This window comes from Tupaia chinensis, unplaced genomic scaffold (genome assembly GCF_000334495.1).
Source record: "Tupaia chinensis unplaced genomic scaffold, TupChi_1.0 Scaffold000495_1, whole genome shotgun sequence".
NCBI classification, from domain to species: domain Eukaryota; kingdom Metazoa; phylum Chordata; class Mammalia; order Scandentia; family Tupaiidae; genus Tupaia; species Tupaia belangeri.
In genome coordinates, this window is record NW_006160007.1 from 1,935,273 (window position 1) to 1,959,060 (window position 23,788).

At 38.4% G+C, this 23,788-nt stretch overlaps 1 protein-coding gene across 2 annotated transcripts in view; it reads right to left on the bottom strand.

Moving 5' to 3' along the window:
• MAP2K4 (mitogen-activated protein kinase kinase 4) overlaps window positions 1-23,788 on the bottom strand; it is a gene marked incomplete at its 5' end in the record, with an annotated part of 137,582 nt that overhangs the window by 66,547 nt on the left and 47,247 nt on the right. For both annotated transcript variants that reach the window (XR_003550691.1, XM_014590902.2), the window contains 1 exon segment: window positions 4,177-4,351. Coding sequence is in view for 1 of the 2 variants with exons in the window: in XM_014590902.2 (XP_014446388.1) it covers window positions 4,177-4,351 (175 nt within the window).

A 23,788-nucleotide genomic window follows, 5' to 3' on the forward strand; every position in this document is an offset into this window, starting at 1 on the left:
TTAGTGAGAAATAGATAGGGCTTATAAACTGTTGATGATGACATGTATGGTATTCTCAACTGGATTGGTCTGGGAGGTGTTTCATGATGGGCAAAGTATTTTTACAAGCAAAACGAGAAATAGCAATTGACTGTTTTATAAAAATAATTAGAATAATAAAGATAATGATTGGGGAAAACAGAAAGGATATGGAATGTTGAACTGGGGAGATCAATGTCCCTGTACTGACTGATGTGCATGGCATTCCCCTTTGAAGAAATAATGTAATACACTGTAAAGTTATATGTAATCCAATGTAATATGAAGAAGATATGATGATAAAAAATAAAAAATTAAACATAAAAAAAAAATAAAAAAATAAAGTGATAGTTTCACAGGATATTTATATGGCAGTATATGTGGAGACATACAAATGTCTCTGACTTTTGTTGTTTCTGTATTTAAACAAAACAGAATAAAAAAGGAAAGTGGGTAAAAAAAAAAAAAAAAAAAAAAAAAAAACCACTCCGGCAAGGAACTGGCTGGGGGTTGGTTAAGGCACTGGACTCCCACAGGGGCAACCATGTTCATGTCCCAGACCTGGACGCTTGCTTTCCTACTTTCCCTTTCTCTCTATCTGTCTCTGGTCAAATTAAACAAATAATAATGATGATAATAAATAAAATAAAATAATTATTTTTTAAAAAAGAGAAAACAACTCTGGCACAGAGCTACTTCAAATGTGTTTATCATTTCACCAACAGTAATGGAAAGCTCGAGTCATGTGAACCATTGTCTCATAGTTCCTTTAAATAAAAAATGTCAAATCTAACTCCTCCTTAATCATGCACTGCTTCTATATATTTAGGCTCATCTATCTGTTCTGTGTGCCTAAAGGAGTTAGGGAACAAAATCTGCCAGGTATGGTAAGAGTGTTTCTTTTTCGGAAAAACAAACAACATACACACTTTTTTTTTTGGGGGGGGGGGCTGCTATAGGGCGCAAGAGCGCCAGACAGACAGAGAGAGACATAGAGACAGAAAGCGAGAAATCACCCCCCAGAAGGGATGGTCACGCTGCAATCCCTTCTCCTCCATTCTCCTCTCGGGATCTTGGGCACGCACGCACACGTGCCCAGCGTGAGTTTTAAGCCACTGGGTCTGGGACGCAAACCGCGGTCGACTACGCGACATAGCCATTACGCTAACTGCTGGTTCCCACAACATACAAACTTTAAAATTCACAGCAGAAGGCATAACAACAGTCATTGACTGGTATCAAATTTTAATGTTTACTAATGCAAAAGACTTATTCTTCCAGTATTAATGAAGTCATGGAATTCAATAGTACACCTGATCTAGATGGTGAGCTAGTTCGCATACTCGCCCACCCCATTCTAAGCTACTATGCTTGCTCAAGTACTCAGGCATAAACAGAGGCAGGCAGTAGTATCTGGTTGGGAGAACTATGGCAGTGACCAGACTTTAGGTCCTACAACTGCCTTAGAAGCAATTCCTAAGACTTGGAATTTTAATAGCATTCCAACCAGGGCTCTCACAGTAGCCACTGAAGTTGGATTACAAATGGTGAATGCTAATTTCCTATTTTCACTCTTAATGCTTCAAAAGTCAAATAAGTGGAACCGGCAGATGGCGTAATGGTTATGTCGCCAGACTCTCATGTAGACTCTCAGGTTCGAGTTCCAGACCTGCTGACTCAAAACTCATGCCGGGCACATGTGTGTGCATGCCCAAGATCTCAGGGGGAAAATGGAGGAGAAGAGACTGTGGCATGACCATTCCCCTGGGGGTGATTTCTTGCTTTCTGTCTCTCTGGCAAGTGCATGCGCCCTATAGCTAAAATCTCTCTTAAGAAAAAAACAGAGTCAGGGACCCGCAGTTGGCATAATGGCTATGTCGCTGGATTCCCATGTAATCAATCCTGGTTCGAGTCCCGGACCCAGTGGCTTAAACTCGCCCTGGGCGCATGTGCATGTGTGCCGAAGACCCCAAGAGGAGAATGGTGGAGAAGAGATTGCGGCATGGCCATACCACCTGGGGGGTGATTTTTCACTTTCTGTCTCTCACTGTCTTTCTGGAGAGTGTATGCGCCCTATAACAAAAATCTCTCCTCCCGTCAATAAAAACAACGCCACCCCCCCCACAAAAAAAAAAAAAAAAAAAGTCAAATAAGCAAGCCAATGTTATCAAATTATGAAGGAGAAAAATTTCTGAGAATGTCAAAATAAAGTACCTTCTCTACCCTTAACCCTTTTAACCATCGCCAGTATCTATCCATATTACTGAAACAATTCATGTTAACCAACATAGTTTTGAAGCACACATAGCGTAAACTAAAAGAGCAGGAAATAACTTTTTAAAAGTACTTTTCCTGATACTTTGGAGAAAAGTTTACATCTTTAGCTACCTAGGAAATCTTCCCCATAAGGCCAGGCCAACTAAAACTGTATGTCACACATGGATAGTGCATAGGACAATGTAACACTCATCTAGAAGACTAAATCAAACAACTCTCTTCTTTCATACACTCTGTAGCACTAAAGAACAGAGAAATCACTTCACATTCCACAAAAAAAACCAGTATTTTAGGGAACCAGCAGTTAGCATTACGCTGGACTCCCACGTAGTCGACCCCAGTTCACGTCCCAGACCCAGTGGCTTAAAACTCACGCCAGGTGCGTGTGCGTGCGTGCCCAAGATCCTGAGAGGAGAATGGAGGAGAAGGGATTGCGGCGTGATCATCCCCCCTGGGGGGTGATTTCTCGCTTTCTGTCTCTGTCTCTGTCTGTCTGGTGAGTGCACGCGCCCTATAGTGAAAACCTCTCCCCCCCCCTCCCCAAAAAAAAGCCAGTATTTTATTTCAACAGATTATCTGGAGCAAAGGCCTTAGCCTGCACACCTTTAGAGGTTGAGGGTTGTATGCAAAATTTTGCATAAGTATGCCTTCCTAAGGAAAACTCCTATAGTTCTCACCACACTGATAACATGGCCAAAAGTAAGGTTAAGAAATCACAGAGGGAATCACAGAACTTTTCCCCACCACGACTTTAACATTATTTTCATATGACCCAAGCAAAGAGAAACACTCAACAATAAAAAAGGCTAAAATAGCTACAGTAAAATTTTGCTCATAACAAACTTCTACACAGAAAGCATTTTATATTGATAGAAATCCATTCCCAAACAACTAAAAAACTGAAGGCACTCCATTAATAGGAAGATGATGAGCTTAAATTCATTCTCATTCTTGTTATCTGGGGAAGCTATCTGATTCGATAAGAATTTTAAGTTCAGTGAGGGTGTGGATATATCTGGCTCTTTATGCTTTTTCTTTCTAAATTGCCCCCATCCCCATTGCTAATTTTTCTGAAATAGCTTACTCAACGCAAGTATTTGTTACACATCTACATAGACAAATGAAGAAATTACAATTACAGGGACCATGAAGTTAGATGAAAGCCACCAGTTCATTACAAGTGCCAACACAAACCTGTCAGGTACAGTCTACGGGTTGACTCTCCATTTCTGGCCATTCTTTCGTTTTTTTTTTTTTTTTCTTTTTTAAACGAACATATTAAGTGGCACGACACTGACAGTAAGGACAGAATGTGACAGCATTATCACAAGGTATGCATTTTGATACAACTTTAAAACCAGGGAACAGGGCAGTACTGAGTAGAGATGAAATAAACAAACAGAAGCCGAGCTGGTCAGGACCGAGTAAGGTTGAGGTTAGTGGCAACAGCATGTGTGTGGTTTCCAGGAAACCTTCAGTATGACTGCTGTTAGCCCTAGCCCCGCACCTTGCCCAACCCAGTGCGCTGCCTCTTCTTTCAGCTCCCGCCTGGCTCAGTGCAGCACTGCCCTGCTCCCAGGGGTGCAGCGCCCCAGCCTGAACTCACCTTGGCAGTGAAAGGGCCTGAAGTTTAAAACACGTTAATGCATCATGCCAAAAGTGCAATGAACATGCACACTTCATACACGCATGTTTCCAGAGAGAGAGAAAATGTGCCACCAGTAAGACGACCTCTACACAAAACACCCCCAAATAAGTTGGAGAAACAATTTTTAAACACTCACATTTACCACAAAAGAAAGAACAAAACAAGTGTATTACTGCACCACGAAATTTCACCTAATAGATTAAAGTACCAAAAATAATCATGGCATCACCTACTTTAACTGCCATTATTTGCCCACTTGGTTTGTGGACCATTTTGTTGACAGAACCATAAGCTCCTCGTCCAATTTCTCCAAGGTCTTTCAAGTCCTCTGCAGTGAAATCCCAGTGTTGTTCAGGGGAGATCTTCAGTTTTCCTGACGACTCAATGCTGTGTGTTCTCAGTCTCTCTCTGTTAAAATATTGGGAAGCAATTTTTCCACATTTTAAATAGGTTTTAACTTTTTTTGTTTTGCTAGCACTAATTAATATGTGGGAAAATTTGTTTTCTCATAACTTACTTACTAAAACAATCTGACCTCCAGGTTTTTAGAGTTTTTTGTTTGTGTCATCCTGATGTTTTTACACATTGAATTAAGAAAGATCTAAATTTAGGTAGTCAGTAGATACAGCTTTAACAGGCTTTATAAAAACCAAATTCCCATTTATTGATGAAACTAAGTCTGTAGATCAGTTTTCATTGACAAATATCAGCTCTACAAAATAGCATTAGCAAGTGAGAATTCCAGGAGCTACAAAAGTCATTTCCAAACAGTTCTAATGGTATCCAAACCAACATTAATTATTTCAGGGCCTCAATCTTTAGTTAATATATATACCTTTTCCCAAACTTTTAAATTTACCTGGGGAGATTTTTTTTTTAATTCTCATTTCCAGGTATCATGCTACAGTAATTAAATTAGAATATCTAAGGACAGGAGTCAGAAAACATTTCTAAAGACCCCTAGGTGACACCAGCAATGGTTAGGAACTATTACAGATGATGCCTCAGTATACCATCCTGTTCTTGATAATGCACCATACCGAAGTAGAGAACAATGAGATAAATGAATAGCTGGCTGACTTGAAAAGAAAACAGCCATGTGCTATTCAAAATTGAACCTGCCAGCCTGTGTTCAACAGGAAAGAGCAATGGGTTGAAAATGAGTGACTCCTGGACTAAAGAGCTCACTCACCGATACCCACTCAGTAAAAAATCATCTCCAAAATTCCAACCTGGAGATCAAAGTATTAACTTCTAACCATGTTTTGTCAGAAAAAAAAAAAAAGTAAAACATGTAAAATCAATCTGCTTTCTGCTTTCTCTCCCCCCCTTCTCTTTCTCTCTTTACCTCACACAAATACATACACACCAGTGGAAAAGACCCAATGATATCAACTAGAGAGTGCAACATGTATAAAGAAAAAGATTCCAATAGATATCAACTACAGCTTTTAATTTCATATAAATTATCAGAATCACTTTTAAACTCTGAGCTTGTTCATTTCATTTGCCTTAAAAAAAGCTTATGTGCTTGGTTATTTCTTCTTCCAACATTTAGGAATGTTTTCACCAATTACAATTGTTCTCTGTAGCTACTTTTAAGGTTCTTAAGCTAGTTAGAATTTTAAAATCTCTCCTCTCCAGAATAATCATATATACCACATTAATGATAAGCACGATTCTGATTACGGCTCAAAGATTAACACACTTTGTCTAACTAAGCGAATCAGCATTGCAAATAACAAATTCTCAAATCAAAATATAAACAAGTCATAATACCAGCTTTCATTCCTTACAGTGCTTTTCAGTTAAAATACTTTCACTTATATCATCTGATACTCTAGCATCAGTCACAAGAAGCCCTTTAGAAAGCAGTGGCATAAGTGACCATGTGAGCAGAGGAATGGCCAGAACTCAACTTTCAAGATGAAAATCAAATCTTGGAAGAATAGAGAAATCTTTCAGAAAGCTTTTTCATGTAGTAGATAGATGAAATCAGGACATATTCTAAGATAAAGAAATACTATGAATAACGGTACTCTGGCTCTTCTGCAATCATTGTCAAGTAAACATCTCCATGGCTCAGTTCAATCATTTGTGGCACACAGCAAGCACCAGCTTACCTCTGAGACCAGTTGAAAAAAGATGAAATAAAATTACTAGTAATCTGGAAGACGCATTTAAAAGTGTTCACTAACTTACGGGCTGTGGCAGATGGGCTCTAGGTCATCCCCATGACCCTACTCTCCTGGCATTCACATTTCTATGTATGCTCCTCTCTGAGTATGAGTGGGATCTCTGACTTTCCTCCAACCAAAGCAGTGTGGAAGGGTGATGGGCTGTCACTCTTGTGATTATGTTATGTACCCTTCTTGCTAGCATTCTTGAGAACTGAAATAATATTTCATTACTATGTTAAGTCACAGAATGACAACAGTTAAAATATCAATTTTTAGTACTATAAAATATCTCTTCTAAAACTTAGCTTACTGTAGTCTGCTGTATGGTCTCTGGATAAAATCATCTCCACCACCCCACCCTAACTCCTCCCCAAAAAGCAAAGAGGCTAACAACTAAGAGATGCAGGGAGGTATTTTCTTAGGCTAATAAAACATCCAAAAAATGAATAAGGTATCACATACATGACTTTGTGAATATACTAAAAACAAATGAACTGTATACTTTGTATATGTGAATTGTAGATCATGTGAATTGTATCTCAGTAAAGCTTTTCTTCAAAGAAAAAGGTCAACAGACAAATGAGATTAGTACTCAAAGTTCTATATTTCTCCTGTAGACAGGAAGAGTTGTGAAAACCGCCGGAAAACATGCCTCAGTTATGATATTACCAGACATGTTTCTACAGTCTTCATACTGTACTGGCAATCTTTCTAGGAAACTGAAAGCAGTTCCACAGTTAATGCTTTTACAGTTAGTCCACCATGATGACTTCCAACGAAAGAATATATATAGATACAGCACTAGACTGCATAGATCTAAAGCCTGATCTGAATTTTATCATTAAACTCCATCAATCAATCAATTTGTCTTTAATTCCATAAAAGACCTAAGAAAAAATAAATATGAACAGTAGAAAACACCAATTGAGAAGATTAGTAAAAAGGAAAAACCAGTAAACAGGTCAAATTGCCCTTACTTGTTGATATATATTTACCTACAGTTACACTCGTAAAGAGAAAAATGTGCCTAATTTCTCTTTGGGATATCACTTTCTTGAGAAGAGACATTATATTTTAAATTTTAAAAAATTATAACTGTCCCCCATCTTACCTTTCATGATTTTCTATGTTTAATTTTATACAGATTGCCCTTAGTTGTCTGTGGTTGAGTAATTCCTAAAGTTCAATCTCTAATCCCATTGTCAACTTGGTAAATGTAGCCAAGAGCCCCTGTGAGACGCACACACAGTGAGATGGTGGCTATCTGCAAGCCAAGGGAAGAGGTTTCAGAATGAAACCTACCTAGCTGGCACCTAGATCTTGGACTTCCTAGCCTCCAGAACAGTGAAAAATAAATTTCTGTTGTTTAAGCGACCCAATGTGTGCTGTTTTGTTTTTATATTTCTTTTTTTTTATGGCAGCCCACGCTAAGACACCAACCTCTTTTGCATTTAGAGATGGTAAATATGAACCTAGTACTTACAAGGAGTTGGCTCAGCTATAAAGAAGGTATTTTCCCCCCTTGTAGAATAGAAATGATGTCCCAAGAATAAAGGAGTAGAAAGTAAAAGCAACTCTAGACTCTGATGACTGTGAAGTCATTACAACCTAACCTGTCTCTCTCCAGAGCTATCTATTGAAAAAGGAAATAAACTGGTCTAAGCCAGTAGCTGTTCTTGTCCTTGTTATTTATTTATTTAAACATTATTATTTTTTTGAGAGATTTTTGCTATAGGGCATATTCATTCACTGGAGACAGAAAGAGAGAAAGCGAGAAATCATTCTCTTGGGGGGATGGTCATACTGCAATACCTTCTTCTCCATTTTCTTCTTGGGTTTTAGGGGATGCATGCACATGCACCTGATGTGAGTTTACGCTGCTGGGTCCGGGACTCAAACCATGGTTAGCCATGTGGGAGCCCAGCACTTTAATCCCTACACCACTTTCTGATCTTTGTCCTTATTATTTATATGAAAACAAATTTACTTTTAATTAACACATCTCAAATGCTGTTTTATTTCCCAAGGATTCTCAAAGGAAAAAGCAGTGCCCCATACTCACAGCATAGGGGTAGGGTGAGGAGCTGGCAGCAATTTGGTCATCACAATTACTGAGAGATAAGATTAACATTGACTGGTAGGGGACCAATGATGGTAAATGCTTCCAAATCCACAGATCAATTACAGACAATAGGCTAAAGCCACTTCCTTGGGGGCTGGCAGGTAGTGTGGTGACTCCTACAGAGCTGACCATGGTTCGAGTCCTGAACCTGGTGGCCTCCTTTGTCATTTTCCCTCTATATGTCTCTGTCTGGTCAAATTAAAAAATAATAACAACAATAAATTATTTTTTTAAAAACTTTATTAAACAGAAGTCATATTCAAGAGAAAATACACACATACACACACACACACAACCTGACACACAGAACAGGCATCCAAAAGAACCAAACTATGTGTTCATAAAAGTAATTTTTGAAAACATGCAATATTACAGCTACAATATTTAACATAGGGCTTGAGTCCATACAACATAGGATTCAACTGTACTTATTAACGTACCATTCAATGTACAGAAATTTCTGAAATCAGAGACCTATCTCATTACATGAAAATGTGAAAACTGTGATTTTTTTTTTTAACCTGCATGTTTTCACTGAAACTCTTTCTCCTTATATTCTTTAACTTACCTTACGGATAGAAACAACCAATTTGTCCATTTTCTACTTACTACAGAAGCAATTGTATTTTAGTTGCTTCCCTTTCCCTGACCCAGTCTAATCTATAAATTTCTAAAATTCTACAGATTCCAAAAAATCAAAATAAAAAAGACTATGAAGCTGTGGCATATTGCTCTGTAACATTAACCAGACTGGACACTGCATTTCTATCCAATATGTCTAATAAATTCACCTGGAGCTTTTAGGGCATATTCATTCACTGGAGACAGAAAGAGAGAAAGCGAGAAATCATTCTCTTGGGGGGATGGTCATACTGCAATACCTTCTTCTCCATTTTCTTCTTGGGTTTTAGGGGATGCATGCACATGCACCTGATGTGAGTTTACGCTGCTGGGTCCGGGACTCAAACCATGGTTAGCCATGTGGGAGCCCAGCACTTTAATCCCTACACCACTTTCTGATCTTTGTCCTTATTATTTATATGAAAACAAATTTACTTTTAATTAACACATCTCAAATGCTGTTTTATTTCCCAAGGATTCTCAAAGGAAAAAGCAGTGCCCCATACTCACAGCATAGGGGTAGGGTGAGGAGCTGGCAGCAATTTGGTCATCACAATTACTGAGAGATAAGATTAACATTGACTGGTAGGGGACCAATGATGGTAAATGCTTCCAAATCCACAGATCAATTACAGACAATAGGCTAAAGCCACTTCCTTGGGGGCTGGCAGGTAGTGTGGTGACTCCTACAGAGCTGACCATGGTTCGAGTCCTGAACCTGGTGGCCTCCTTTGTCATTTTCCCTCTATATGTCTCTGTCTGGTCAAATTAAAAAATAATAACAACAATAAATTATTTTTTTAAAAACTTTATTAAACAGAAGTCATATTCAAGAGAAAATACACACATACACACACACACACAACCTGACACACAGAACAGGCATCCAAAAGAACCAAACTATGTGTTCATAAAAGTAATTTTTGAAAACATGCAATATTACAGCTACAATATTTAACATAGGGCTTGAGTCCATACAACATAGGATTCAACTGTACTTATTAACGTACCATTCAATGTACAGAAATTTCTGAAATCAGAGACCTATCTCATTACATGAAAATGTGAAAACTGTGATTTTTTTTTTTAACCTGCATGTTTTCACTGAAACTCTTTCTCCTTATATTCTTTAACTTACCTTACGGATAGAAACAACCAATTTGTCCATTTTCTACTTACTACAGAAGCAATTGTATTTTAGTTGCTTCCCTTTCCCTGACCCAGTCTAATCTATAAATTTCTAAAATTCTACAGATTCCAAAAAATCAAAATAAAAAAGACTATGAAGCTGTGGCATATTGCTCTGTAACATTAACCAGACTGGACACTGCATTTCTATCCAATATGTCTAATAAATTCACCTGGAGCTTTGTATACAGGCAAACGGATTTGTTTTTTAAAGATATACAGTGGCAGGACCAGCAGATGGCATGAATGCTTGCCAGAGACAGAGAAACAGTGAGAGGGAAAGTGAGAAATCAGTCCCTGGAGAAGGGCGGGATGGCCATTCTCCAATGCCTTCTCCTCCATTCTCCTCCTGCGATTTGGGGTATGCATGCACACGTGCCAGCATGATTTTCAAGCCACCAGGTCCAAGACTCAAATTGCTGTTGGCTATGTGGGAGTCCAGTACCTTAACCACGCCACCTGCTGGTCCCATCACTTACTGTACTTCAATGCAGTCATTACACAGTCTGATCAAGTCTCTACTGACTCAGCACCAGCAGTCCAGCACTGCCCCATGGGCCTGGCCAAGAGCACCCTGTTTGTTTTATCACACTTAAGAGCATTCTTAAGTGATCCGGTGAACAAGTATTTCTTCCTTATCTACCTGAGCTAGAACACCTCAGTTCATCTGGCCCAGGTGCTTGTTTTGCAGTTGCTGCTGCTTCTAACAAGTTCTTTACCTAGTAGCACCAAACCTTGTCTTGCTCCAGAAATGTTTCCTCAGTTTGTTGTTCATCTTCCCACTGTATTTATGAATTTACATATTTAAAACTTCAGATACTTGCAAGCTTTCAAATTAGTCATTCCCTTCCATTCTTTTCTTGTCACACAGTGTCATTCATACTCACAACTATACATGCACACGCGCACAGACACACCACACACACACGTCATTGCATCTCCTGCTTCCAAGCAATGATATTTCCTCATCTGTCATCCTTTTCAGTAATCCTATCACTTACTTATCCGCATCTGTTCTCTTGAGATTTTCCAATTCCTTTTTATAAATGTCATGATTTCCTCCACTCTATTAAGAATGTCAGACGTTTTATATATATATATATATATATATATATATAAACTATTTTGAATCTTGTGAAATATCTTACTCAGAGGCGCTCTTTCTCACAGTCATTAAGATACTGTTCCCTGGTTGCAGAATTCCTGCTCTCATCTCAGTCTCAAGATGACACCTCAGCTTAGCCCACTATGGGATATATCAAGAGATTTACCCTTACACCTGAAACAACTGAAAAGAAAAAAAAAAAAAAGAAATATATGAAAAACCATCTTTAAAACACTGAAGAGCTGACAACAAAAGGTAATGGGCTCTAAGAGACAGAAAATACACAGGTAAGCTCGACAACTGCCCCCAGCTTCATACTGCCTGGAGAGTTCATAGGCTCTGAGAAAAAACCATGGGGCAGGGATGGAGGTAATCCAGGCAGATCCCAGAAGTGTCCCTGTGTAGAAGACATAGGTCTAGGGCTCTAGAGATACCAAAGTAGCTAGAGTTTGTAAGGCAGAGTACCAAGAAAGTTCTACTCTGCACACTTTAGTGATTCGGGATTGTATGCTGGACGTTGGGTATTGGATGAAAGAGAATCCACAGGTATGCAGAGGGCCTTCCTTGATCAGTGCATGTTTATGAGGAACCTACAGAAGTCTAAGGAAGCACCCACAGGAATCAGAACAAATACCCAGATTCACATAAGACACTTCCTGTCCCTAACCAGTGGAGTAGAAAACCCCACTGAAACCCAGTCAACTGTTTAGAAAGATTTTATTTTATTAGTAGGATAAAGTTAGCTAAACTAGTCTAATTGACCAATGCTAAAAAGCAAGACTTGAAAGGATCAAACTATTTCCAAGTAGCTCAACCAAAAAACGAAATACTTATAGAAGTCAGCTCTATGGTGCAGCAGTAATGTACTACTCAAAGAGAAGCCAGATACCACATGGCAGCTGCAGTTCAAATCCCTGGCAGAGTCAACACAAAAAACACCAGCTCATCAGTCAGTGCTCGAGATCCAAAGGACTGCAGGAAGGGGATTGCAGCATGATCAGATTCTATAGAGGTTGCTTCACTCTCTCTCTCTTTCTCTCTCTCTCTCTCTCAAGCATGCATACATGTACTCTATCATGAATAAAGAAAAAAATTTCTAAGAATACAAAAATGTCCAGTACCGAATAATCTTCAGCATGCAATCCATAATCACCAAAGTATGCAAAGAAGCAGAAAAGTATGACCCAGAATGAAATGATAAAGATCAATAAAACTGACTCAGAAATGCCAAATGCTAGAATTAGTAGATAAAGACAATGCCAATCTGCAGCATGGTGGTTAAATAGGCTGGATCCCACATGGCCAAGTGCATGGTCAAGTCCTGTACCTGGCTGCTTGAGAAACACACCAGGCACAAGTGCATGGGTGTCCAAAATCACAAAAGGAGAGAGAAATGGAGATGGGATTGCTACATGAACATTCCAAGAGAGAGGTTCTTTCTCTCTCTCACTCTCTCTCTCACACACACAATGTCTCTCCAACAAGTACACACTCCTTCTGACAGATTTTTTAAAATTAAAAAAAAAAAAAACCACAATGAAACAGTATATTAGGACATTCCATTTGTCCAAGAATTTAAAGGATGGGAACCAGCAGGTAGCATATTGGTTAAGGGCACTGGACTTCCACATGGCAGACCACAGTTCAAATCCCAGACCTGGCGGCTTGCTTTCTTTCTCTCCCTCTCTCTCTCACTCTGTCCCTCTCTAATCAAATTAAAATATAAAGTTAAAAGAATTCTTAAAAATATTTCTTTTAAGGAATAACAGGTTATGTTAAAAAGAGACATGAAATTGGGACCAGCAAGTGGCATGGTAGTTAAGGGTACAAGACTCCCACATGGTCGACTGCAGTTTGAGTCCCTGACCTGGTGGCTTACTTTCTCGCTTTCCCTCTCTCTCTCTCTTGCTCTGTCCCTCTCTGGTCAAACTGAAATAAATAAATAAATAAAGTTGAATAAAGTAATTCTTTAAAAAAAAAAAAAAAGATGAAATATAGAAAAAGGAATCAAATCAAATCAGAGGAGGAAATCTCGGGAATAACAGACATGTTATTGTGACTATAGTGATGGCTTCATGGATGTATACATATATCAAAACTTACCAAATTATACATTTTAAATATATGCATTTTATCATATGTTAATTATACCACAATCAAATTGTTGAGAGAGAGAAAAAGACTGTCCTTGGTCCCCACTCTACTTGTGTTAAAGGGATATTTGCCTGTCACCTGTCTATAGTTCAAAGGCAGATTTGAGATATCTAAGGCTCAATGTACTACCAATTAGTACTCACTGTTTTTTTTTTTCTTTTAAGGAATTATTTTATTTAATTTTATTTATTTATTTTAATTTGACCAGAGAGGGACAGAGAGAGAGAGAGAAGGCAAGCCACTTTCATAGAAAAAAACATAAAAAAAAGGGACCAGCAGTTGGCCTAATGACTATGTCACCTGTCTCCCGTGTAGTCAACCATAGTTTGACTCCCAGACCTGGTAGCTTAAACTCACGCCGGAAGTGTGTGCGTGCCCAAGATCTTGAAAGGAGAATGGAGGAGAAGGGATTATGGCATAGCCATGCACCCTGGAGGATGATTTCTCACTTCCTGTCAGTCTTTCTGAAGAGTACATGCGCTCTATAGCAAAAAACTCTCCAAAATAAAAAAAGAAAGAAAAACATAGAAAAATATGTCATGAATTTTCCAATGACCTAATACTTTACATTCAGAATACATGGCTGATTTTTAATACTATTCCTATGTGAATCGTCTTTTGAACACATAGCTATCCAAACATATCAATGGGGAAAAGATATAAAAATAAATTTTATTTACCAACACATTTAGGAATACATATATTTTACATCACACAGACTTGAAGTCTTAGGTAGCTCTGAACACATTACACTGCTTCTATTACTAGTTGTTGGGAAACTAGTGAGTATTTTTTCTGTTTTTCTAATGTAAAAATGTGTCATGATGGGACCAGCAGTTGGTGTAATGTCTATATCGCTGGACTCCCACGTAGTCAATTGCAGATGGACCCTGTGGCTTAAACTCACACTGGGCACGTGTGTGTGCGTGCTCAAGATCCTGAGAGGAGAATGGAGTAGGGATTGCGGTGTGGCCATCCCCCCGGTGGGTTGACTTCTCGCTTCCTGTCTCTCTGTCTCTCTGTCTTTTGGCGAGAGCACACACCCTACAGCAAAACCTCCCCCCGGCCACAAAATAAAATAAAATAAAATAAAATAAAATAAAATAAAATAAATGCATCGTGACTTTTCCAGCAACCTAGTAACTTGTACATATGAACTAAGATCAACCAGCTTAATTTAATCTCAATCTATACTTTAAAAATGATTTTACTGTTTCCTTATGATATTTTTGTCATCTACTCATGATACCAACAGAAAAATTTAAAGTGTAACTGTAGTTAGCTTCAAAGAAATTTGAATCTTTCTGTCTATCTACTTACTCATAAACATACAATTCAACTTTATATACAGAATGTTTTGTTAAAGAAGCAAACGTTCATTCCTGTGGATTCTTAACACGTCTAGTTGGTATTCAGCATAAGCACAGAGTAAACAGCCTTCATTCGGTCCTGTCCTTCTTGTACTTACAAACACTCCGTGAATATCCTGGATTGGGCTTTGTGTTCCTACGCTGTAACTGTGTAGGTTCAAACCAAGCTACACCCAGTTTAAGGCAAACTCCTATAGTCCCAGTAACACTTTCAAAAAAAAGTATAATAGACTAGTTTGATTCTGCTTATTCTTGGCGAACCCTAATTTGGATCCACTTCTAGCCATTTTTACTTAATTCTTCTGATGATTATCTTTTCAGAGTCAGTATCCGTGGTTCCATTTTAAAGAATACAAGTGAGGACAGGGGCATTAGGCTAAGAGCTCTCAAATTACACAACAAGGAAGGCTTCCCTGCAGCCTCAGCAACCACACCGCAATCCACTGCCTACAATTTGATTCTTCGCTACATCCATATATCACTTCTTCAGCAATTCAGAATATTCCAAAATTTGACAAATGAGACTTCCCAAGAATGCAAGGGTAATAGGTACTGCCTATCTCTACTATGGCTTACAAATGCATCCACAGAATAAGAGAGAAATATCACAGATCTTCTTCTGCTAGTTTGTATATGCCAACAATGACACAAAGGATCTCCAACAAGAGTAAAGCCTCATGTCCCCCGATCTACACACTTGTTTGGACATTCTACATTTACACTCCTCCCTCTGTTCACTCTTTGATCTGCTTCTTTTGAATCATACACACACACACACACACACACACATACACACACACACACGTAGGCATATATATATATTTACTTATTTATTTTGCTATGAGACTCAGGAGTCTAATCCTCAAAACAGTAATTCTTATTTTGGAGCCAACAATTTTTCATTGTAAGCCTTAATTCACAAAACCAGCAGATGGTGTAATGGTTATGTCCTTGGACTCCCACGTAGTAGACTGTGATTTGAGTCTGGACCAGTCAGCTTAAAACTCACACCAGGTGTGTGTGTGTGTGTGTGTCCAAAATATGAAGGGAGATTGGAGAAGGGATTGCAGCGTGGTCATCCTCCCTGTGGGATGATTTCTCACTTTCTGTCTGTCTGTCTCTCTGTTGCTTTTCTGGAGGTAGGAGTCAAGGAGAAAAAGATAAAGAGAGATAAGAAGAGACAACATGAAGCCAAGCCCTGGGCTTCATCAGTTTTTAGGGCTCTCTTTAAACTTTTTCTCCTATGAATAGTCTGGTAATCTCTACTCTATTACTTACCTTGGCATCATGGAGGCTGTCTTCTATGATTTTATTTACGCACTCAGGCTTTGAAAAGTGAATTGAACATCTTCTTCAACAGGTCAACAAGCCTCTTGCAGAATATATCCTTCATAGGTTTCCTTTTACCAGCAGCTACTGAGTTGTCAGAAAAGTCAAGATGCATTTTAATATAGAAAAACAGAAAAATACATCATGACTTTTCTGAAAATCCAATAGCTATCCTTAATATAAAATGTGGGGGTCAGCAGGCGATGGGGTGGATAAAGGCACTGGATTCCCACGTGGTTGACCATGGTTCAAGTCCTGGACCTGGTGGCTTGCTTTCTCGCTTTCCCTTTCTGTCTCTCTGGTGGTCAAATAAAAAAAATTAATAATAATAATAACAAATGGAATTAAATAAATAATTCTTTTTAAAAAATTATATATATATATATATGTGTGTGTATATATATGAATGTGTGTGTGTATGTGTGTGTATATATATGTATATGTATGTGTGTGTGTGTGTGTGTGTGTTTAAGAATGCCTGAAATCTGCTCAGCAAATTGCCAATAAAGAATATAATATGATCAACTATAGTCTTTGGGCTGTACATTAGATCTATAGACTTAATTCATCCTATGTAACTACCAATTTAGACCTTTGACTAGCATCTCTTCCCAAATGCCCCTTCATTCCCCTGGTAATCTCCATTCTAGTCTCTGTTTCTAGGTGTTTAATTTTTTAGATTTCACATGAAAGGGTGGATTATGCAGTATTTTTCTTTCTATGTCTGGCTTATTTTATTTAGCAAAGTGTCCTCCAGATTTATTAAGGCTGTTGCATATGTCAGGGTCTCTTTTTTAAAAAGCTGAATAACATTTCATTGTATGTGTGTGTGTGTGTGTGTGTGTGTGTATGTACATATAATACTAACAATTTATTCATTCGTGCATACTTCAAAGTGAACTTCCATTTTTCCCCATATCTTGGCTATTGTGAGCAACGCTGCAGTGAACACGGAGAGCAGACATCTCGAGGAGTTGCTAATTTCATTTTCTTTGGGTATGTACCCAGAAAATGGGATTGCTTGTTAATTCCATTTTTAATTATTTTGAAAATCCTTTATATAATTTTGTATAATGACTGTACCAATTTATTGTTCCCACCAAACAGTGTGCAAGGATTCTCTCTCCCCCATTTGTTTTTCTTTGGACACAAAATGTATTTAATGGAAGTACATAAAAATAGAAAGCACTAAATCATTTTTTAACCTACTGATACAAGTGATTGTTTACTGTAGCATAGATGTTGAAAACATTATGATAAATTATGAAATTTAAATTACTTCAACTTGGATCTTAAAATATTAACACTTTTTTTTTAATTTGCTAGAGGGAGGTGCTAGTGTCCACCCCAGAGACAGAGAGAAAAAGTGAGAAAGCAGGACTTGTGGGCGATGGTCACATTATAATCCCTTCTCCATTTCTCCTTTCAGGATTTTGGACATGCATGTACATATGCCTGGCAGGTTGTACGGACTACCAGTTCTGGAACAGGTGCTTGTTTTGCAGTTGCTGCTGCTTCTAACAAGTTCTTTACCTAGTAGCACCAAACCTTGTCTTGCTCCAGAAATGTTTCCTCAGTTTGTTGTTCATCTTCCCACTGTATTTATGAATTTACATATTTAAAACTTCAGATACTTGCAAGCTTTCAAATTAGTCATTCCCTTCCATTCTTTTCTTGTCACACAGTGTCATTCATACTCACAACTATACATGCACACGCGCACAGACACACCACACACACACGTCATTGCATCTCCTGCTTCCAAGCAATGATATTTCCTCATCTGTCATCCTTTTCAGTAATCCTATCACTTACTTATCCGCATCTGTTCTCTTGAGATTTTCCAATTCCTTTTTATAAATGTCATGATTTCCTCCACTCTATTAAGAATGTCAGACGTTTTATATATATATATATATATATATATATATAAACTATTTTGAATCTTGTGAAATATCTTACTCAGAGGCGCTCTTTCTCACAGTCATTAAGATACTGTTCCCTGGTTGCAGAATTCCTGCTCTCATCTCAGTCTCAAGATGACACCTCAGCTTAGCCCACTATGGGATATATCAAGAGATTTACCCTTACACCTGAAACAACTGAAAAGAAAAAAAAAAAAAAGAAATATATGAAAAACCATCTTTAAAACACTGAAGAGCTGACAACAAAAGGTAATGGGCTCTAAGAGACAGAAAATACACAGGTAAGCTCGACAACTGCCCCCAGCTTCATACTGCCTGGAGAGTTCATAGGCTCTGAGAAAAAACCATGGGGCAGGGATGGAGGTAATCCAGGCAGATCCCAGAAGTGTCCCTGTGTAGAAGACATAGGTCTAGGGCTCTAGAGATACCAAAGTAGCTAGAGTTTGTAAGGCAGAGTACCAAGAAAGTTCTACTCTGCACACTTTAGTGATTCGGGATTGTATGCTGGACGTTGGGTATTGGATGAAAGAGAATCCACAGGTATGCAGAGGGCCTTCCTTGATCAGTGCATGTTTATGAGGAACCTACAGAAGTCTAAGGAAGCACCCACAGGAATCAGAACAAATACCCAGATTCACATAAGACACTTCCTGTCCCTAACCAGTGGAGTAGAAAACCCCACTGAAACCCAGTCAACTGTTTAGAAAGATTTTATTTTATTAGTAGGATAAAGTTAGCTAAACTAGTCTAATTGACCAATGCTAAAAAGCAAGACTTGAAAGGATCAAACTATTTCCAAGTAGCTCAACCAAAAAACGAAATACTTATAGAAGTCAGCTCTATGGTGCAGCAGTAATGTACTACTCAAAGAGAAGCCAGATACCACATGGCAGCTGCAGTTCAAATCCCTGGCAGAGTCAACACAAAAAACACCAGCTCATCAGTCAGTGCTCGAGATCCAAAGGACTGCAGGAAGGGGATTGCAGCATGATCAGATTCTATAGAGGTTGCTTCACTCTCTCTCTCTTTCTCTCTCTCTCTCTCTCAAGCATGCATACATGTACTCTATCATGAATAAAGAAAAAAATTTCTAAGAATACAAAAATGTCCAGTACCGAATAATCTTCAGCATGCAATCCATAATCACCAAAGTATGCAAAGAAGCAGAAAAGTATGACCCAGAATGAAATGATAAAGATCAATAAAACTGACTCAGAAATGCCAAATGCTAGAATTAGTAGATAAAGACAATGCCAATCTGCAGCATGGTGGTTAAATAGGCTGGATCCCACATGGCCAAGTGCATGGTCAAGTCCTGTACCTGGCTGCTTGAGAAACACACCAGGCACAAGTGCATGGGTGTCCAAAATCACAAAAGGAGAGAGAAATGGAGATGGGATTGCTACATGAACATTCCAAGAGAGAGGTTCTTTCTCTCTCTCACTCTCTCTCTCACACACACAATGTCTCTCCAACAAGTACACACTCCTTCTGACAGATTTTTTAAAATTAAAAAAAAAAAAAACCACAATGAAACAGTATATTAGGACATTCCATTTGTCCAAGAATTTAAAGGATGGGAACCAGCAGGTAGCATATTGGTTAAGGGCACTGGACTTCCACATGGCAGACCACAGTTCAAATCCCAGACCTGGCGGCTTGCTTTCTTTCTCTCCCTCTCTCTCTCACTCTGTCCCTCTCTAATCAAATTAAAATATAAAGTTAAAAGAATTCTTAAAAATATTTCTTTTAAGGAATAACAGGTTATGTTAAAAAGAGACATGAAATTGGGACCAGCAAGTGGCATGGTAGTTAAGGGTACAAGACTCCCACATGGTCGACTGCAGTTTGAGTCCCTGACCTGGTGGCTTACTTTCTCGCTTTCCCTCTCTCTCTCTCTTGCTCTGTCCCTCTCTGGTCAAACTGAAATAAATAAATAAATAAAGTTGAATAAAGTAATTCTTTAAAAAAAAAAAAAAAGATGAAATATAGAAAAAGGAATCAAATCAAATCAGAGGAGGAAATCTCGGGAATAACAGACATGTTATTGTGACTATAGTGATGGCTTCATGGATGTATACATATATCAAAACTTACCAAATTATACATTTTAAATATATGCATTTTATCATATGTTAATTATACCACAATCAAATTGTTGAGAGAGAGAAAAAGACTGTCCTTGGTCCCCACTCTACTTGTGTTAAAGGGATATTTGCCTGTCACCTGTCTATAGTTCAAAGGCAGATTTGAGATATCTAAGGCTCAATGTACTACCAATTAGTACTCACTGTTTTTTTTTTTCTTTTAAGGAATTATTTTATTTAATTTTATTTATTTATTTTAATTTGACCAGAGAGGGACAGAGAGAGAGAGAGAAGGCAAGCCACTTTCATAGAAAAAAACATAAAAAAAAGGGACCAGCAGTTGGCCTAATGACTATGTCACTGGACTCCCGTGTAGTCAACCATAGTTTGACTCCCAGACCTGGTAGCTTAAACTCACGCCGGAAGTGTGTGCGTGCCCAAGATCTTGAAAGGAGAATGGAGGAGAAGGGATTATGGCATAGCCATGCACCCTGGAGGATGATTTCTCACTTCCTGTCAGTCTTTCTGAAGAGTACATGCGCTCTATAGCAAAAAACTCTCCAAAATAAAAAAAGAAAGAAAAACATAGAAAAATATGTCATGAATTTTCCAATGACCTAATACTTTACATTCAGAATACATGGCTGATTTTTAATACTATTCCTATGTGAATCGTCTTTTGAACACATAGCTATCCAAACATATCAATGGGGAAAAGATATAAAAATAAATTTTATTTACCAACACATTTAGGAATACATATATTTTACATCACACAGACTTGAACTCTTAGGTAGCTCTGAACACATTACACTGCTTCTATTACTAGTTGTTGGGAAACTAGTGAGTATTTTTTCTGTTTTTCTAATGTAAAAATGTGTCATGATGGGACCAGCAGTTGGTGTAATGTCTATATCGCTGGACTCCCACGTAGTCAATTGCAGATGGACCCTGTGGCTTAAACTCACACTGGGCACGTGTGTGTGCGTGCTCAAGATCCTGAGAGGAGAATGGAGTAGGGATTGCGGTGTGGCCATCCCCCCGGTGGGTTGACTTCTCGCTTCCTGTCTCTCTGTCTCTCTGTCTTTTGGCGAGAGCACACACCCTACAGCAAAACCCCGCCCAGGCCACAAAATAAAATAAAATAAAATAAAATAAAATAAAATAAATGCATCGTGACTTTTCCAGCAACCTAGTAACTTGTACATATGAACTAAGATCAACCAGCTTAATTTAATCTCAATCTATACTTTAAAAATGATTTTACTGTTTCCTTATGATATTTTTGTCATCTACTCATGATACCAACAGAAAAATTTAAAGTGTAACTGTAGTTAGCTTCAAAGAAATTTGAATCTTTCTGTCTATCTACTTACTCATAAACATACAATTCAACTTTATATACAGAATGTTTTGTTAAAGAAGCAAACGTTCATTCCTGTGGATTCTTAACACGTCTAGTTGGTATTCAGCATAAGCACAGAGTAAACAGCCTTCATTCGGTCCTGTCCTTCTTGTACTTACAAACACTCCGTGAATATCCTGGATTGGGCTTTGTGTTCCTACGCTGTAACTGTGTAGGTTCAAACCAAGCTACACCCAGTTTAAGGCAAACTCCTATAGTCCCAGTAACACTTTCAAAAAAAAGTATAATAGACTAGTTTGATTCTGCTTATTCTTGGCGAACCCTAATTTGGATCCACTTCTAGCCATTTTTACTTAATTCTTCTGATGATTATCTTTTCAGAGTCAGTATCCGTGGTTCCATTTTAAAGAATACAAGTGAGGACAGGGGCATTAGGCTAAGAGCTCTCAAATTACACAACAAGGAAGGCTTCCCTGCAGCCTCAGCAACCACACCGCAATCCACTGCCTACAATTTGATTCTTCGCTACATCCATATATCACTTCTTCAGCAATTCAGAATATTCCAAAATTTGACAAATGAGACTTCCCAAGAATGCAAGGGTAATAGGTACTGCCTATCTCTACTATGGCTTACAAATGCATCCACAGAATAAGAGAGAAATATCACAGATCTTCTTCTGCTAGTTTGTATATGCCAACAATGACACAAAGGATCTCCAACAAGAGTAAAGCCTCATGTCCCCCGATCTACACACTTGTTTGGACATTCTACATTTACACTCCTCCCTCTGTTCACTCTTTGATCTGCTTCTTTTGAATCATACACACACACACACACACACACACATACACACACACACACGTAGGCATATATATATATTTACTTATTTATTTTGCTATGAGACTCAGGAGTCTAATCCTCAAAACAGTAATTCTTATTTTGGAGCCAACAATTTTTCATTGTAAGCCTTAATTCACAAAACCAGCAGATGGTGTAATGGTTATGTCCTTGGACTCCCACGTAGTAGACTGTGATTTGAGTCTGGACCAGTCAGCTTAAAACTCACACCAGGTGTGTGTGTGTGTGTGTGTCCAAAATATGAAGGGAGATTGGAGAAGGGATTGCAGCGTGGTCATCCTCCCTGTGGGATGATTTCTCACTTTCTGTCTGTCTGTCTCTCTGTTGCTTTTCTGGAGGTAGGAGTCAAGGAGAAAAAGATAAAGAGAGATAAGAAGAGACAACATGAAGCCAAGCCCTGGGCTTCATCAGTTTTTAGGGCTCTCTTTAAACTTTTTCTCCTATGAATAGTCTGGTAATCTCTACTCTATTACTTACCTTGGCATCATGGAGGCTGTCTTCTATGATTTTATTTACGCACTCAGGCTTTGAAAAGTGAATTGAACATCTTCTTCAACAGGTCAACAAGCCTCTTGCAGAATATATCCTTCATAGGTTTCCTTTTACCAGCAGCTACTGAGTTGTCAGAAAAGTCAAGATGCATTTTAATATAGAAAAACAGAAAAATACATCATGACTTTTCTGAAAATCCAATAGCTATCCTTAATATAAAATGTGGGGGTCAGCAGGCGATGGGGTGGATAAAGGCACTGGATTCCCACGTGGTTGACCATGGTTCAAGTCCTGGACCTGGTGGCTTGCTTTCTCGCTTTCCCTTTCTGTCTCTCTGGTGGTCAAATAAAAAAAATTAATAATAATAATAACAAATGGAATTAAATAAATAATTCTTTTTAAAAAATTATATATATATATATATGTGTGTGTATATATATGAATAAGCCAAAACCCAGTTCTTCAGTACCATTTGTAGTGGGCTGAACTGCTATACACATACACACACCTGAAAAAGATATGTCAATTGAGAACCTCAGAATGTAACCTAAAATCTCAAGAAGAAATCATCCTGCATTAGGGTGGTCCCTAAATATAATGACTTTTTTTTTTTTTTTTTAAGATTTTTTTCCTTTGGCACCTGCACTCAACCAAAGAGACAAAGAAAGTGAGTAATCATCTCCTGGGGTAAATGGCCACACCATGCCACAATCCCTTCTCCTCCATTCTCCTCTTGGGATTTTGGGCACAAATGCACACATGCCCGGCGTGAGTTTCAAGCCACCAGGTCCAGGACTTGAACCACAGTCAGTCATGTGGGAGTACAGCATCTGTCTTATCCACTATGCCACCTACTGCCCTCAGTGACAACTATTTTTATAAGAGACAGAAAGAGAAGATAAAGACACATAGGCTGATACAGGGAAAAAGGCCAAGTGAAGATGGAGGCAGAGTCATGATGCCACAAACCAAGGAATGCCAGGAACTACCAAGGACTGGAAAACTTAAGGAAGGATCCATCTCTAGAACCTTTCGGGAAGCACGG